General features: G+C 37.0%; 2 protein-coding genes across 2 annotated transcripts in view; one reads left to right on the plus strand and one right to left on the minus strand.

Moving 5' to 3' along the window:
• Positions 1 to 19,652, plus strand: part of LOC139150253 (uncharacterized) — a 67,374-nt gene that overhangs the window by 388 nt on the left and 47,334 nt on the right. The window contains exon 2 of the mRNA XM_070722503.1: positions 5,368 to 5,484. The gene's annotated coding sequence lies outside the window, so the exon portion shown is untranslated. The remainder of the gene's footprint in view (positions 1 to 5,367; positions 5,485 to 19,652) is intronic.
• Positions 992 to 19,652, minus strand: part of LOC139148835 (fibrous sheath CABYR-binding protein-like) — a 59,784-nt gene continuing 41,123 nt past the window's right edge. Inside the window, exons 4-7 of the mRNA XM_070720265.1 lie at positions 11,463 to 11,618; positions 8,616 to 10,285; positions 6,502 to 6,598; positions 992 to 5,102 (exon numbers count right to left, since the gene is read on the minus strand). Of these exons, the coding sequence (XP_070576366.1) occupies positions 5,046 to 5,102; positions 6,502 to 6,598; positions 8,616 to 10,285; positions 11,463 to 11,618 (1,980 nt within the window). The 3' untranslated portion in view covers positions 992 to 5,045. The remainder of the gene's footprint in view (positions 5,103 to 6,501; positions 6,599 to 8,615; positions 10,286 to 11,462; positions 11,619 to 19,652) is intronic.

Here is a 19,652-nt window from a genome sequence, read left to right on the forward strand (position 1 = left end):
GAAATACATAGAGATCTTTGCAAGCTACATGGTGTACTCCCGACTGTTGCCATGTTATTGCTTTTTTTAATATGCTGGTCATAGGATACTGGGCAGTTAATATTGAATATGTTCCACACTGAAGTAGATCTGCAGATTTCCAGTTCAATTCATTTGTATGGTTTGCAGAGAGCCAGGCATGGCCAGGGACAGAGAGAGAGGGAGTCAACATGGTGTCGTGTACAGTTATACCTCATCCCTTACGTACCAAGAAATTGTATTTTGCAGTGGAAGTTCCCCAGTCACTAGGGAGACATTGCATGTACATACTGGGGCATTGTCAAAACTCAAATGTTTGATCATGGAGATTTTCCACTTGAGTGAGTGAATCAAGGGACTAAATATGTGGTGACATTCAGACTCAAAGGGGACTTAGAGAGTTTGTCGTGATTGATTTTGTCAAAGTTCTGGCAAATGTGTAGGGCTTTTTATCAATATCAGTAACATATTCTCTGAATGTCTCTGTCTTAATGAATTGCATGGATTGATCAAAGTTATCTTGGAGCTAAAAGTGCATTTACTGTCTTCTCAAAAGATTTGTTTTCCTCTATGGAGAATCACTCAAAATAGCTAACACATGTAGGAAGTTGGTTAAACAGGTAGAATACGATACTTCTTTGCAGTTTGGTCAGTGAATGATCAAAATGTTGTTTTCCATTGTTGGATTATTGTAGCCAGAAAAAATATATGTAAAACAATATCTTCACAGTTTTGAAATTCATTTGTGACTCCCATTAACTTTGACTCAGGGGAAGTAGCCAATTACAAGCCTTAGTTCAGAGGAGAGCAGACATTTAAGCTCATAGTTCTTCCTCTCTTCTGGCAGTCAAGGTGCAAATTTTACTCTTCTTAACACTGAACAGAAGCGGAGGGAGGAATACAAAAAATACATTAAAGTGCGTCAGTCAGTGTCATCAACTGTGTTTGGAAAAAGGACAAAAAAGAAACGTAGTTTCCATCAATAATTGCTTTATTCTTTATGTCTGTATTAAAAAAGGTACTTCTACTGTAGCTGCTTGCTTGCTATCCTTACATGACTATCTATACCTCTACTCAGCTACAAATTACAATGTCATCAAAAACATACCTTACACACTAATACAGAAACAAAAAAGTTTGAATTACAAATAATATGGCAACTCAATTTTATTTCTGGATCGGCTACTGTTCTAAGTGTGATGTCATTTTTCCAACCGGAGTATGGGCAGAAGAAAACATTTATGGTGTTATTTCTGCAATTTCAGTATTGGCCTGATGAATGGGATTCTATTTCACCCACATCGACCTGAGACTGAACATTTATTGGCACTTCAGATTTTCCCTCAAATTTTCCAATTTTGTGTGACCCAACTCTAAATATATGTTCCATGAATAGTTGAACTCACTGGCAAGTCCAAGTGGGAACTTAGGATCCACAGATGCTCATGAGGGCGCTCTTCCATTTCCATGAATGCTCAGTCAGAGACGTCTGTGTGTGTTGCACTTCTGCCCATCCCAACTACATGCCTTTGATGATAAATTACCCGCAAGAAAAAAGGGCGTCTTCACTGTACGCTCATCATGCAAATGATCTGACTTAAAACACAATAGTGAGTGCAGTTTTTTATGGCCTTCTTATAGTAACACTGCGTGATCGGTGACACTGAGACTTGGCACCAATCTAGTGATGTATCTTCGTTAGGCAAACAAAATGTGACTAAGCATTCAAGAATCAGAGCGACATATTGTTAAAGTATTTAGACTTGCTTTGGTTTATAAAAAAACTGAGCTTAAATGGGAGGCATTAATCTTGTTGAATCAGGTGACCTTCACTCTATGACATCTGATGATAGCCAGGCATTGATTTCCTGCCATGCTGTAAATGACTTCATAACAGATAAACACACCTATGACACTTGTGAAATCACTTTGTTCATTCCTGTTTGTAAATTGGATTACTGTTGCGCTTATTACGTCTTAAATCAGTCTAAACAGTTCATTCAATCAATCTAATGTCATGTATAAAAATATTACTATGGTGACTATTCTGTGAGATTCTCTGTATTGGCACATGTGGTGGTTAAAATATTGTGAATAGTTATTGAAATTTCAGCCAAAACTGAAGAACACAGGGACAATGCTCAATTACTATATAATTAAACACTACCCTAGGGGGTATGTTTGTATTTATTCATCATAAAAAGCAACCTCAGACAAGCACTGAACTACCATATGGAAGATAGATCTGTGTTCTTTAGGTGTGTTGAAATTTCTCCATCTGTCAATCAGAAAACTGCAAACATACTTTTGTGAATGCTATTTTGACACTAACAATGACAGACTCTGATACATTTTGCAAGAAACGTGGACATCTATTGTTCAGTCTCTTAATGTCATGTGTTTTTCTCTTCAGCAATTACCTCACATGTCCAGTCTAACACACATGAAATATTACATCTTTTACTATTTGCCATAATTCAAAGCAAATATTTTCAAAGCAGTGCCAGACTATTGCAGCTTCATGGCTAGATTGCAGGCAACTTCCCGTCTAGTTTTGGACCACATACAAAATATGACATTGGCAGAGAAGTATGAAGCTAATGTTTTTCTTGAACAATACTTTAAATTATTAGAGAAACATGATAAAGAATGACGATTTGACCTTCAATTTCTCATAGAACAAACTTTGTACACAAGTCATGAATAGCAAATTCAAATGGGAAAATCTTGTTTAAAACTTCACATTATGTCTTATGAGCAGCAATTCTTAGAATATGCAAATCCTGATTAGAATACATTTTTACTTCATGATGCCTAAAATGAAAACAGAATGTCTTTCCTAAATGTACACAGCCAGCATAACAGAAAAACACTTCCATGAAAATTTGCGTCAATGCATCCTGTCATGGATGTTGAGGGACGGCGATAATACATATTAAAGCACAGCAGCTCTTGTCAACTGGTGAGAAATATGAAAACAACTGAGGCAAATAAATATAACTCAGTTTCAAAAGTCTCTGTATGATTGACCAAAAATTAAGGTATGAATTACACAGATTTGCTAGCACCATAACGAAATCATAAAAAAGTTGGGAATAGATAGAAATATAAGCAAAAACAATAATTTTTATAACACCCCTACTGCAGTTCTGTTTTGGCAAATCACAATAAGTCATCTGATTGTCAATTGATCAATTTAGAAATTATGCAACTGCACAAAGGGTCAAACTGATATCTACTGGTATAAAACCATTTCAGATCTCTCTTCCCTGTTGCCAAACATACACCGTGTTGTTGTTAGTCAATGCTCTGTTAGTCAATTAGCATATCTCGAAAAAGCATTACAACCTTTTCAAACGTTAATGTTGTTAGTTTGTTTTTAACTTAGTTTTCAGTTTCAGTCCACTATGGCACAAAAGCTTGCCCTAAATCACGGAACAAACTGTTCCGTATCAACAGGCTGGCTTTTAATAGAACCATAACATTTCTCTATCTGAAGGTCCCTGTCAGAATGTGAGTTGTATGTAGAAAACTACATTTGAATAGCAATTCTGAAAAACACTAGACCACAGACATAAGAAAGAAGCAACTTTGCCTCTAAATTTATTGCTGACCCTTGGCTACATCCATGGAATCACATTACTTTTGATATCATACTTCAATTTCAAATCATATATAGCAAATTATTTCTTTATTTGGACTGAAGAGGTAAATTTCATTACAAGTCTCAAAAAATGTTCTGCTTTTAAACTAATTATCCGTTAACCCTCCAGCAAGGGTCCCTTAAAGTTTCTCCACAATTCATGATAAATTTTGCCACTCTAGGAAATCTAAGACCTAATCATTAATCAATTGGCTATCAATCAAAAGTGGTTTATTCCAGATGAAAAATCATGGTACAGGACATCAAACTCCTAGCAACTAATGACACCCTATCAAATCATATGAATGCGTCTACAGGACCTGTGCCATCCTTCAATCCAACATAAAACACACCCATCCAATCAGTTACACTCTATCTGCAATCATGTGATCATTAGATTACGGGGCAGTCCATTAAATTTTTGAGGAGGGTGAACAAGCACCTTATACTTGTGAGAGGATGGCTTTTAAATTTTGTTTATTTAAAACCAAAATTAGAAAATTACACATACAGTTGTAAGTTTAGATGTAAATACATGTGTGTGCTCTGATTATTGCCCTCAAATGAAATGAGCCAACCCCCTGATGGAAAATGCCTGATATTTGAAACCCTTCCACCAATGACAAAACAATGTCTTCTCTGCCAGTAACATACAATGAGTGGGATCAAAATTAAAACACCCCTTCATCGTTTTTAGAACTAAAAATTCCATTTCCATTTTCATTATTTTTTAATATTTTTTTATAATTGCACTGACAAAGTTGTACAGAACTCTTTAAAAATACTATTTGGAAAATTTGCCTTAAATATTAATGGCAAGTTTTAGCTACTCGTAGATGTCCCATTGGCTGCAGAAACATGGCAGAGACAAAACACTGGTTGTCACTGTCCTGCTGAATAGGTTTCAGTGAAATTCTCAGGAGAAGTAATCACAAAAAAACATGCAGAAATGTACACATTCAACAGCATATGGCAAACACACACACATTACTCAATCATATACCCAGCGGTCCAAGTAAGCGTGAAGTGCCACCCAGTGTACAGATAAATGTGGTATGAAAAAATTAAGTGACAATTTTAAAGCAGTTTGCCACATTGAATCAAATCACTCTAAACCTACCACAGATTGATACTTCTTTGTGTCTACATTACCATACTCTAGTGTATAAATACTTTTCTAAGTGCTACAGAGCTCAGTCCAAAACTGATAGATTTCAAAAGAAATTGATGTCTGAACGAAGGCACACCCAAATGCATCCGAGCAACTCATCCTGGGCATGCAGTGGCTTCTAAATTATTCCGTGTTGCAACGCACAGATGTGGACAAAAATGCAATCTCTTGTGGAATATCTCAAAGCACCATGGAAAATTGGTCAATGACGGTTTAAGACCTCTTCACTTCAATGATGTTGTTTGGGCCCATGTCTGTACCAACAGTTTCCTAGATGGGGAAAAAATAGAAGGAGCAATAAAGTAACTGGGATACATTAAATGAATATACTTTCAGCAAATTTATCATTGGGTTTCTTTTGAAATATTAAAACAAAAGCAGCAGCTCCATCAACTTTCAAAACACATCTGTTCCAATCAGAACAGTGTGTCTCAATATTTCAGATAGGAATGACAGTCATTATTAATGACTTATCTGTAACCAAATACCCAAACATTTTTGAATGCCAATAACTGCATTTCTTATCTAAATTTAGGTCAGGCCCCCAAGCAACCAGAATTGAGTTGGGTCAAAGGTCACCACACATGCCAATTACTTAGAATAGCAGGACTCTGCCCAGCTGGTGCTGTGACTTTAATACCAGGAAATCTAGGTGAGTTCAAATTTACACTGGCTGCCTTTCCCCTGTTTCATGACATAGATCTGGGGGTCAAAACAAACTTGGAAACAAAAGTCTGTGATGGCAGAATTCCTATCGTTTAGCGAGGTCAGATTTTAGCAATACAGCATGAACTGTAATGAAGGTATCAGTAGATAGTCTAGCTTTAACCATTGATTTTTAAGAGATTTTCTCAATGGGCCTTGGTTTCTCAACAGATATAAATAGAAACTTCTGCTGTGAATACTATTTTACGAGTACCTGTACTTATCTAAATGACATCAAAAAGGAGAACTGATTTTTTCATCTTTTTGTAAGATTGATTGTAAACCAGAATTTCTTCATTAATGATCAAATACTTATTATATCACTTAAATGAAATAAATAAATGGTGTATATACCATGAGGTTTAACATACTCTGAATCATACATTATATGTTGTCTCAGTGTCTTTCCGAGAGCAACTGATTTTTACAAGCATTTATAGAATGGTTAAAAGCATATCACTGTATGTTATGGATGTATTTTGAGTGAAAAGGAAAATTGTCATGAGTGCTTTAGTTCTGATGATATTTGTTGCGTAGCATTGTATATATGTATGTCATCAAAACCTCATGAAGATTTTTGGTTACAGTGTTATAATGTAATATGAGATAGAAACTGATCAACCTTGATCAGACAAGAATGCGTTTTCTTCCTTCATGGAAAGAGTAGAACATCTTCCAATGAAGGAGGAAAATGATGAAGACAGTTATTGTAATATCATAATTTGTGATGAACAATGTTTCACGTAAAGAGCAGTTACAAGTAAAGTACCGTAACATTTTTGTGTTGGACTTGCACAGCTTTGGAAGCAGATTTGAATTCATGAGTCCAACAGAAATAGTACGGAAGTTACATGGTACGATTAAAATTAGTTACACATACTTTGATAGTGACATATGAGGGTACACAGTTGAAAAGTTATTCATTTAGCCAAGTTAGTCTCTTTACTTTTCCAATCATCATTACCTTGTATGCAGAACTGAGCTTTTGTTCACCATCCACCAGAAATTTAAACTGGTACTCGCCCTCTGCTAGCTCAAGTGCAACACTGAATTGTCCGTCACTATATGTATCAATCAATGGAACACAACATATGCAATGGTGTTAAAAATAAACACACACGCAAATATCACAAAAATTGTGCAGAAATTGTGAACTCTTCAACTTTACAGCCCAGATGAAATCAACATGTTCAAAAGTTATTTTTGTCACATTTTTGTGATTTTCTTTACATTTTGGTTTTGCTGTAATATCAACGGTACTTATTTCTCTGGTTTAGATCAAATAAATGCCAAATAAAATTCAGTACAAGAGGATTCAAATTGAGTTAGAATTGACCTGCAAACTGAGCTAGAGGCTTTCAACCTTGATGAAGAATCCAAAAAATCCACAGAATATCAAATGAATAACAACATGGGTAATATACCAAGATTACCTGGTTTTCGTCAACAACCCACTGGCCATCAACCACATACTTGAACTGATATTTGCCCTCATCGAGCTCTAACCTGGTTGTAAATTTGTCATTGCTGCTCAGGCATGGATGTAGTTAGTTGATTCCAATGAAGTTATTGAGATGTAGACAGGTGACACAGACATACAGACACAGGAAACAGAGAGAAAATGGCAGTGATAGTTTGTGTATTTTGGAGAAAGACATGCAATACAGCAAAGATCATGCAGTGAGAATTTTCATGCTTGCTTTGGCAACATGTTTTCAAAGATTAATGATTTCTCATTGTCAAGATTTACAGGCTATCAAGGCAAGGGCTAAAGATTTGCAAATTTCCTGGTACGTGTGACTACACTTTTCTGCATATACAGCAAATCTACATTTCAAGCAAACACACTGATTTTATGTCATGCTTGTCTGTTGCCCGAAAATTGGTGAGAAGTTGCACACTTTAGGTCCAGGTACATGTACACTCTTTTCTATGCACAATTGACTGAAAGATGTGTTTACAGCATATGCTACGCCTAAAGCTGAGTACATGATTTCTTTTTGTAGCAATGTAGAAGATATTAATTATAGCAGCCAGAAAGTACAGCTCAGAGTAAATTTTCTGACTGTGTGGATAATTACAATATAGCAATTTGAAAAGAATGATAAAATGAGCAGAAGCAACGGATAATGAGTTGAAAAACAAATATTTATATTATGAAATAGGATATAGATACATTTTGCAATGCAAATTTGTAAAAATGTGACCAGATTATAGTCACAAACGGGCTGGAAAAGTAAATTAAGCCTTTCAATGAATGTTAAACTGGTATCCCTTTGAAATGTTATGAGCAGGGTACACATTTACTGTTTTGAATCAGTTTGATTTGTCTACTGTCAGTGTCATTAATTGATTTAATTGATTTTCCATATTTAAAGTTTGAAAATTATGGTCACAGTTTGCTATATCTAATGTTTGATTTAAATAAATCTGCAAGATTCAGTTACTTTGCTCATAAATACCCTTCTTCTTGTTTTGTCATATACAATGCAAATCATGATAGATGGCTTGAGCTATAAAGTCAAATAACTTATCAATATTTTTGTACACAAACTAATGTTGAAATTGAGAGCAAAAACTCTGGAATTTGATTACAGTGAGATAAAAAGACACCAGCATGACGATTTATTATACTTTACTGGACACTTCTCAAGGAAAAACTGACAATGTTGTACTATGTACATTAAGATTCAGGCAGACTACTGTTACCAGTCATAAATCCGTACATGCATGTATTGTTTTCTCCTGATTATTTCATGCAACAGGTATGCTTATATTAGTGGAGACGTCTGATGGTTCATGTTTTGAGAAACACTGAGCACTGAATCTGTGTTGTGAGCAATTAGGATAGTTTGCAATTTATCTATGATAAGCACAGTTGTAATGAACACACATCAGTTTGAATGTCATTGAAAATATGAAGATTTTGAAGAATTGTTACTAAAATTGCAAAAATCTTACTGTGGAACTGAATATTCACCAATACACAATCAAATATACAGGAAATGATATACCATTTGTCTTTGTTTTGTAATTATTAAGTTCCATAATCAGTAAGATATTACAGATGTGACTTACTTCTCCGTCAAGGGAACCTGTTGCCAGTCATTGAAACTGCCAGCTACTGACACCTCAGTGGCACCAAGTGGCCATGAGAAAACAACTGGCACCTTGCTCAGCTCTGCCTCTGGTTCAGATGGTGCATCTGTTGGGGCTGTTTCTGTGGGTGTCTCTTGAGAAGGCGCTTCTTCTGCAGGTGGTGCATCTTCAGCTGGGGTTTCTGTTTCAGGTTTGTCTTCTGCAGCTGGTTCCGCTGCAGCTGGTTCCTCTGCCAGTGCTTCTGCTGGCGCCGCTGGTTGTTCCGCTGACTCTGATTCTGGCGCTGTAGGAGCTTCTGTCTGTTCTGTTGGCTGTGCCTCTGCTGGAGTTTCTACTTGTTGTTCTGGCTCTGGTTCAGCAGCAGGTTTTTCATCAGTTTCTGTTTCTGCTACAGGTTCTGGTTGATCTGATGATACAGGCTCTGCCACTGGCGCTTCTTCTGGTTGTTCTTTAGACTCAGCTTCTGCTTCTGCTGCTGGTTGTTCTGCTGCTTCCGTTTCTGACGCTGCAGGTTCAGATTGATCCACGGCCTCAGGTTCTGTTGGTGGTGCCTCTGATTGTTCTACTGACTCAACAGCTACCTCTTCTTCCTTTTGTTCTGTAGCTGCTTCTTCCGGTTGTTCTGTTGGTGTGGGTTCCTCTGCTGGCGCTGACTCTGCAACAGCTTCATCTTTCTGTTCGACTGGAGCTTCTGGTTCTGGTTCTGGCTCTGGAGCTGGTGTACTTTCCTCTGCTGGAGCTGTTTCAGCAACCGCTACTTCCTCTTTCTGCTCTGCTGGTTCTTCTGATTCTGTAGCTGGTGTCTCTGCTGGTGCTTCTGGCTCTGTAACGGCTGTCTCTGTTGGTCCAGACTCTGTTGGCGCTGATTCAGCAGCCGTCTCTTCTTTTTGTTCTACCTCAGCTTCTACAACAGGAGCTTCTGCCTGCGACTCTTCTTCTGCGGGTTTTTCAGCTTCAGCAGGTGCCTGTTCTGCTTCACTTGCTTCAGTTTGTTGTTCTGCTGGTGCAGCTTCCACCGGTGCTGCTGTTTCCGGCTCTATCGGAGCCTCTTCAGGAACTGACTGTGGTTCTTCTACTTTATCTGTGACTTCTGGCTCTGCAGGGGGCGCACTTTCTGCTTCCTCAACTTCTGCCTTCTCTACCTGAGTTTCTGAGGGAGCTTCTGCAGGTGGTTCTGCAGCTGGTGTTGGTTCTTCAGCAACAGGGGCTGCTTCTTGTTGTTGTTCTTCAGGGGCTGCTTCTACAGGAGCTTCTTTCACTTCTTGTACTGCCTCTTCTTCTTGCTTCTCTATGACTGCCTCCGCAGGCGCTGCTTCTTCTGCTGGTTTTTCCTCTCCAGCAGGCTTTTCTTCCTGAGCAGCTGGTTCTGCTTCAACAGCTTCTGCCTCAGACTTTTGAACTTCCTCAGCTGGCTGCTGTTCCGCTGGTTCTTCCTCCTGAGCAGCAGGCTGTTCTTCTGTTTTCTCTTCAGTTGCTGGCTCTGGTTCTGCCGGGGCTTCCTTCTCTGGTGCTGGTTCTGCAGCTGCAGTCTCCTCAGCTTTTGCAGGTTCTTGCTCTTCTGGTTTTGAAGCTTCAACTGCAACTGCAGCAGCAGCAGCGGCTTCTACAACAGGGGCAGCCTCAACAACTGGTGCTGATTCTGCCTCCGGCTATGAGAACAGAGAAAATTAAATGAAATAATGAACCTTTGACACAGAAAACCGTAAAGTATAAAATTTCCAATGTGAGACATAACCTTAATTAAATCGAAATAATCAATCTTTGAAATATCAGCCCAAGACAAATATTTGTATACATTTATTCACATTTAGTTTTATGCTTTAGCTGCAATATGCCAAGTGTTTTTCATAGCCACTAAACTCAATTCCTCCAGTGTCTGATAATAGATGGCACAACTTCAAATGCATCTCATGAATTATGCATGAGTTTAGGCCAATAGCTCTGCCTATCATAGCTTGTAAATTTTTACATTGCTATAAACTGAGTTTTACACGTGTACTCAACTGTGACTGCAGAGCATTCTAGGATAGATCAAATTTTCAATATGTCTAGTCATGTAAGAATGCGGCACAGAATCTACCAGCATGTGGAATCCAGTTATTCTCTGACCTAATTTCAGACTCTGTGCATGCTGTCTGCTTTAATAGATCACAATACAGCTCTTATTTCAAAAAATACTCCACTGCATGGTCTGTGGAGCCTCACTCACTAGAATTCTTCTGGCATGACAACATTAGTGGCAATGAGAACAATTTGGCTTGCCATGTGCTTTCAAGGAACTTAACTTAAATTTTAAAATAAAACTGAAACTACCACCTATTGTGAACAGTTTGTATTTATATATTAGGAGCATCTAGAATGGGTATTTGAAAATTAGAGCTATACCGTAAATTTGAAGGGCTTCCATGTTTTTTTTTTGCAAAGAAAGAAAAACTTAAATACTGCTCTTCTAGCTATTATGAATGCACAGCATGTACTGTCAAATGAATTTCTTTGACAATATTATGGAACATTAAAGTGACGACAAAAATGCTGTGACATTATAAGTCAAACTGTTGCATTCTACAAAGAGACAAACAATCAGAAAATGTAGTTTTGTAACAGGGATGTACTTTTTCTGCATTATTTCATAAAAAAGATTTCAGACATCTAATGCAAGAACTCAAAATCCAGTTGTCGTGTTTACTCTACCAACATTAAAACAACTGAAAGCTATCTTGGCTAAGGGTTGTGGCTTTTTTCATGCGCAAACTCTTAGAATACCATCAGGGACATTATGAACCTGAAAGGTTGTCAATATACTTATCAATAAGCAGAAAATTTCACCTCCTTAACTGGCTCTGCTGGGGGCTCCTCAGCTTTCTCTTCCTGTGCTGGCTCCTCTGCTGCTGGTGCAGTCTCTGCTTTCACCTCTGTTGCCACAGCAACAGGCTGTTCCTCAACCGCAGCCTTTGGCTCTTCTTTTGGTGGTTCTGATGGCACCTGAAAAAACAGAATACAAAACTCAGTGAATATCTCTGACATCTTAATAAGTTTGTAAAATACTGATCAAGGAGTGTGGCTAGATGCTTCTTCTTGCCGTAATCCTGGACATCACTGTCAGTCATACTGCAACATTTTTCTTTTTGATTGTTTAAAATTGAAAGCATTATTGATGAGATTTACATAGTTACTGACTGAATAGAAGAAAAAAGAACAACTTGCATAATATTGTCAGCTAGCTGCTATAATACATATTATGTTAAAAGGGTATGTAAGCCTACCATTTTATCAATCCCTTTTTTCGAACAATTTGACATTACTAAAAGCACTGTACAAGTATATATTTATAATACATGTATATTATTCCTTGGCTGTTACAAAGATTTCACAGTGTGCCAAATAAAAGAAATATGGGTTTAAAGTATCAGAATATGATGCAGCATGCTGGGATCTATCTCTGTCTTTGCAATGCAGCAAAAATGACACAAATAAACTTGCAACCAAACTCTACACTAGCAAAAACTAGCAACTTTTAGCTTCATTAAGGTTAAATGGACTTGCAATACATATAGATGCTAACAGTACTGCAGGCTCAATGTAATTTATCATGGGGCCAACACTGTATCTGGGTCTGCCTCATGTGGGTCAGATTCAATGTATTGACAAACAATATTACAACACTCATACTTCAAATATCACAGTAATTATGCATTTAGTGGACCCAGTATTTCATCTGTGAAACAGACTGTCTGATTAGTACATGTAAGTCTAATTAGTTGCCGTTACATGTCCAGTTACATGTCTGGGATGTTGTGTGAGACCAACATTTACCATATAGAAACTGCTGTTCTGCACAGCAGTCTTGTGTTATGCGAGCTTAAAATAGAGAATAATTTGAAAGATTAGCCGGGGTGATACTGTTACTGAGATCCACTAAATATGTCCAGCTACAAAATAGAGCACATATGCTCTGCCATTTGGTGCGTGGCCCCTGATTTGTCAAATCAGATGAAACAGATGGCACCTGGGTCTTTTTATACATGTTAGTAGACATACGGTACATGCTGATACAACATGAGAAGAACACAATCAGCAAAAGTTGATATCATCTCCTTCTGAACAAGAAACAAACATGCAAGTAATGAAAAGCAATATCAACACATGCTGGCCCCATTTGAAATACCCAGTGAAAGTGTACTTGAGACGGTTAACAAACAGTCCAAGCATCTCAACGTGGAACCAAAACGTGATGTAAGAGATCTCTGTCAAGTACTGTCATCTTCTCACATCATCATTCTTTCCCAGTGTACAGCCCATCAGGTCTCGGTCCGTCCAGATGGAAATCCTTTTTAACGATCAGTGTATCAGGGAGACAATCTGAGTGTGCCTCTACAATGTCAAGGACAATGACCACTTCAGATTTAATGACAGACAGCTGAACAGGATGATGCCAAACAGTTAAGACACCAGTGATACCCGCCTCATACAAGTATGACAACTATGTCTTCAATTTGAATACATTACCCATTCAAAGCTCGGCCCAACATAATGCAACTCCCGCAGTTCCTTCGGTCACTGTCCACCAAAGAGAAGAGCATCTCAACCATATTTCAGATCGTTTTCAAGTGAAAAAAAGACACCATCATATTCTTTTTACATGTATAAGCTCTCCAGGGAAAAAATCATGATTATGAAAACACAAAAACAAAACATATTACAAGGTATTATTATATATCCTAACCGTCTTGGTAGAAATTTCTGATTGAACATTTGCCTGCTGTATGCTTTGTAGAAGTTCTTCTAGCCTTGCAACTCTTCTGGTCAAGTCTTCAATGACACGTTGTAATTCTCCGATGTCAGATGAAATACCGGTATCTTCCTGAGTAGACATTTTTTCGGGTGAACAAATCCACACACACACAATTCTTACGACGATATCGTTACTAAGGTATCCACTGGTTGATTGCAGTAGCAGATGATACCGTAGGGGTCTGTCCCTAACAACTTTTGCTGTCCCCAATTTAGCCTAAGTCACATGATCCATTGCACCATTTGCTTTTATATGGTAATTTTTTGTTTGTTATTGGACGGCAGACATGTAAACAAATTACCATACAGAACAAAGTAGTCATCATCATTGGCTGGGATTCTGAGCCATAATTACCTCCTATCATTTGCCATTACTGTCATCATTTCCTTCGCCATCAGTTATCTTGTTAAGTACAACTCCCCTCTTCCATTCATCAGGGTGGGGTCCTTCCAGTTATTGGCATATGTATACGCATTTTTTAAATATCCCCGAGACACTCATAAATTTTGTAATGCGGCACTCTATGGTGGTGAGCAGATTTTCTCACTGACTTGATACAGTACAAGTTTACTACAAGATGATTTGATCAGTGGTAAAACTAATTCAAAGCCAATAATATACCGGTATTTTTTCAAGCATAAGTAACACAATGCAGGACTGACTTTGAACAAGTAGAACTTGATGACTTACATGACTTTCATAATCTATGCCAAGTTGAAGCTCCATATAGTCATTGACACACCTACATACACTCCCATGAACACACCCACTGTACAACATCAACACTGAAATGTCAGTACGCCATGACGGCCATGGTGACATAATTCTCGCATCTCTAAATCAATCAGCTCCTTAATTTGTGAAGAAAGGGCATAACCTCATGTTTTCACCATTTGTAAGTTCCTCCTTCGATGACGACTTTCTCTGACTAATCACGCTAAAAGGTTGTAATGATGCAGTCATGGCAATGGTGTAACTTCTGTGATCAAACATGGATTTGTACGTGACAAAATGGAACACAGTTCACAACACCCTTGGCCAAATATATAGATTATTGAAATATTTGTTTAAGTTCTAAAATGTGTAACTAAATCATCTGATGATATCGCTTCCTTCTGCAACACGTAATGAAGTTCTTGCATTACGCATCATTTTTCTCTGCCATATTTGGCGAAAGTAGAGGTGATACTGCATAAAAACGGTTTAAAGCATTGTAATACCATATCGACTCACTATGTGCAATGTTTCACATGGTGGACTCCTGATGCCCTCTGTTGATGAGGTAATCCTGAGATCATTTCCTGACACATTTATGTTTAAAGAGCATCTCTACATAATTACATGTGTTATATTTTATGGAAACAATACTTTGCTCTGAAATTTGATATGATTTTATAAAATTACTGAGCCTGACGAGATCTTTCATCACTACAACCAACGTACACTGGAACCAGTTGACCTTTCCTTGATGAGGGCTTCATGAAATGATTGCCCTGACAAAGTATATAACACACATGTTACATGGTCAGTTGAGTACACTCATAAATATTTCGGGGCAAACAAAATGCTATAAATTTCACTGATTCATCTTAATTTAAACCTAATCCATGCCAGAATAATGGAGTAAAAACTAAAATAATACAATACCAGCATCTGCTGTGATTAATCATTATCATGCAAGTACCGGAAATTTCAGACACCTGTTACGACAATTCATGACAAAACCTATTTGGATTAAGTAGGTGATGTGAGGACAGAAACTGAGATCAATGCAGTGTAACTCAAGTCTACTTGTCATTTCCCTCCAGTCGTCATTTAAACTGTAATTCAGTTATCACCCTTCTTGGTATAACAGTTTGGTTCAACTTTACTGTTTCTTTTCATGTGTGGGCAACGAAAATCAACATGAATTGAAATTTGATAAATTTCTCAACAAATGTCCAGATATGTCAAGCCAGAAATATTACTAAGTTCATGGTCAAAAGAGCTTGACTAAACCACAATTCTAATTTTACTATGGCAAATTATTAACATCCAATACTATGAGACACTTCATGCCAAAATATTGATGTAACTTTGGACTCAGGAGAGCAAGCATATCTAATATTATATGACTTCACAAGTGGTAATGACTTGTACAAAATTTTCCTTTTCCAAACAATGGTACAATTCATCTGTCTGACAGTTGACATCACTAGGGTCCCTGGATTGTACCTTTATGCAAACAACTTATTTAATTGATCATCTTGAACCCTGGATCAAATGACTACCAGTGAATACACAAAGAGGATTATGAGATGCATTAAATCATTTATGACATTGTTTATTTTAGATAAAAACATTCTGCATAAATTTCAGGTACCTGCAATATCAAAATGTGTAATGTCAATATAAAATACTTAGGAATGTACAAAACAAAACACTAGCATATATCTTGCTTTGTATTGTTCTCCTTTCAAGTCTTTCATATTAATGTGAGAGAAAGTGTAATTAAAATATTTGAAAAGCTTGGACCAATTTCAGACAAAAGTTACAGCTGTTTATAAACGAGAGCTTCTGTTTCATTATTTGGAAAATTATCAACATTTTGATGATTTTAACTCCTTACAATGATACTCCTATTGTGAGTCGTCAAGGTTGCAGGGCTATCATGGCCATTATAAATCTTGTTGAAACTGGTTCTCGGTGTTATGCATCCTTGGTCTGTGATCACCAGACTTCAAATGGTGAAAATAAGCTATAAATACACTCAACATTTGCCAGCTGAATGAGTCATGGTAACGTGACTGTTAGCAATCTAACACCTGTTACAGAGAGGACCACATTATTCATTAATACTTGTTCACTCAATTTGACCTTGGCCATGACATGATGCACCACAGCATTAATTGGCACAATTTGCAAATTTGAAGCTATCTTCCTGCAACTTAAAGGCCATCTTAAAAACACTCCATAACAACACTTGGCACTTAAATTGTCTCGCAGCATTCATTCAGTCCTTGGACCATTTGATTTCTCGAAGAGATACTTCAAAATTAATTTTTACAAGTTTTTTAACAGCATCTTTTTAGAATTATTTGTCCTTTCACTGCAGAAAAATCCATGAGTTTTTTCCTGCACCACCTTTTCATCAAATCTTCATATTTTTTGTCTCTTCTTACAATTTGTGGTCAGACAATTGTTGCAAAGCATTGTGATATGAATGTTATTTTCTAAGTCCCTGTGGCTAGTTAATCCTAACCCCCAGCTGTGATAAACATGTTTATGATGTTCTAACTACAATATAAATGGTCAGGTAATAATCCATAATAGTACAAAACCTAAACACGTTGCATATAATAGTTGCAAATTATCAGGAGCCAAATGCTGAGTCAGGAAAATGTATAATCCGTAATCTCTTTCACTTGCCATGGAAACAGTTCTATCAGGGAACTAAAAACAACCATTCATTGTATTCAAAAGAACTTTGGTCACCGACAGATTTTGAGAATACCATGTGTTGTATGCAACTGTATTTAATATCAATATATCAATAATCTTCGAGAAGCCCTGAAATTGCTAATATTAGTTTAGATGGGCATTTGAAAGGTGGGTTTTGTTTTCTGACTACAAAATCAATACTGTAATAAAATCGCCCCCATCATCATCCCACTTGAATTGTCTAGACACACAGTCACACAAACTTTGAATTAATAGGAAATCATTGTCCTGCCATATTCATCATCTTGTCTGAGTTACTCAATAGGAAAAGTCAGATGCGGTAACATAAGAATATCAAATTCAAATGACAAATTATGATAAATGATGGATGGTCTCTGAGTTAAGTCATGATGTATATCTTGAATGAGTCAGTCGATTATCAAAGCACTTTTGGGCTTTCAAACTCTGCATTGTTTCAAAACATCAAACAGTTTAATTAAAATAGAATTCAATGCTTTCATACATTGATTCTAGTCATCATACATTTCATCACTTTCATTGCATATCTTTCCAAAAAGATTTTGTCTTGAATAGAACACAAACTATAGCACCATGGTGAACAATTCTACAAAATTTGATATAATCGATGATTATATGTTTTTTAGTGGAGGAGAAATGCCACACTTGCTAAGCAAGAAAGGTTAAGATTTACACTGGAAATGTATCCTAACATTTGCCTGTACATTGTTTTTCACATAAATGTAATTACATCTTGGAAGACAGAGGTTTAACAGGAATTCGAATTATAATGTGTTAAATGTTGATATCCTATTTTATTTCCCCAGAGACTAAGGCCATTCTGGCAGATGCTTAAATGTCTTGTCCTCAACACTGAGGACATACGGTATATATCACAAGAACTCCTGTATAAGTATTCTGGTATCATATCCATCAATAAAAGATTAATTTGCGTTTTATTTCTTCATTTTCTGTTTTTCAAGTATCTTGGTTCCAATTATGGTACTGTAGTGGAACTTTAAAACATTTACACAATTATGTCTGTATATGATACAGTTATTCATATGTTCATGATAATTTTACCCAAAAGAAAAACAGAAGAATTTCTCTTTTACTCTCAATAATTCACATATACTGTGTCTGCTCTAAATATCGTAAGTGGGAATTTCACCTAAAAGTCAGTATCTACAGGAAGTATGACAGACCTTTAATACCTGAATCAATGATATTTGTGTGTGTGTCAGAGAGAGAGAGAGAGAGAGAGAGAGAGAGAGAGAGAGAGAGAGAGAGAGAGAGGGACAGACATCACCAAAGCCTGATTTGACATTTCCTGGAGATCTGATCACTTTTAATCTGCCACTTTTTATGCTTTTGGAAAAAATCCAAGCCAAGTAGTCTCACAATTTCAAGAGCACTGAAACTAATGATCTTCAATCCATTACCATTGTGCTGCACATTTTGTGACTAATAACATCCTACAGTGTTTCTGGAAATGATTCAATGTTCTTGCATGAAATACTTGTATTACAGTTCACTGTATCCACTGTAAATACATCAGCAAGGCATGCTAGTCTATACACGTCATCTTCATTCAGTATCTCTCCACACATATTGGTTGTATTCTGCAGCTTTCAAAAAACTTTCATATTTCAAACAAGGGGATGGCAACTTTTGATCGCATCATACTTTTTGAGAGCATGGCAATTACAGGCATGCTGTGGTGGCCTAACCTTCCATTCTTCAGCAGAAATTTCATCATACGGCCCTGAACTATTGCATTCAGTTGCAAGGATTTTGATGATTGTAATTATTTATGATGACAGTATTCAATGTGAGTACACAGTTCCACTATTTGCCTGGTATGACTAGCATCCTTGACTGTTATCACTCTGTCAGGATCTTGAAGAGGCCACTCTAATCATGACTGCAAATGCATCTTATAACTGCATGTATCTCAGTTGGTGATTTGCCACCCATGGTTGAAAAAAATTCAATCTGGACTTCTGTCAACAATTTCGAACTGATCAATGTATACTTAATGGTTGTGATGATTTCTGGACAGTCTTCAATAAAAAACGTGCTCAGTCTGGACCATAAGGGGAGAACAATTTGATTTGGTGGGGGGGAGGGGGGCGCTAGAGGAAATGGGTATTGTGGGTATTGCAGCAATTTTTTTTCTATTTTCTGTCATTACTGGATATTAAGACATCACTTGATCAATTTTTTTTTCTTCTTCTTTACCTGCCGACAATTTTTTTCCCAAATATCCTCCACCCCACCCCAGAAATCAAATGGTTCTCCCCTTTATTATAGGTCAGACAAATTGCATCAGAATGTGTCATCAGCTTGATTATGTGATACTAAAATTAATATAGACTCTACATTCATCCTAGCCAAAGGCTTCCAATTATGACCAATGAGGATCTGGGTTATCTTACTCAAAGACGTGACCTCCAACAATGCTTCTGCCATGTCAATTCACTGATTAAACCATGAGTGAAGGTCAGACACAAATACTTTCATGCAGATAACATGTATGCCAAAGATAGTAAACATGCCTGCACAGATAGATTTCTCATAAGAGATAGATTGATGACAAAATTGTTTACATGATTTCATCAAAATATTTGCATTGTGGACGTGTAAATTACGACAAATGTGAATTGCTGGTACATATCACCTCATAAAGTTGAAATTCTCACATGATGAATTTCCAAGAAACAATAAAACCCAATATGTACTCAATATAATGTGAAACCACATGCATCAGTCTTTAGCAAGGCATA

Source organism: Ptychodera flava, chromosome 14 (genome assembly GCF_041260155.1).
Source record: "Ptychodera flava strain L36383 chromosome 14, AS_Pfla_20210202, whole genome shotgun sequence".
Lineage (NCBI taxonomy): Eukaryota > Metazoa > Hemichordata > Enteropneusta > Ptychoderidae > Ptychodera > Ptychodera flava.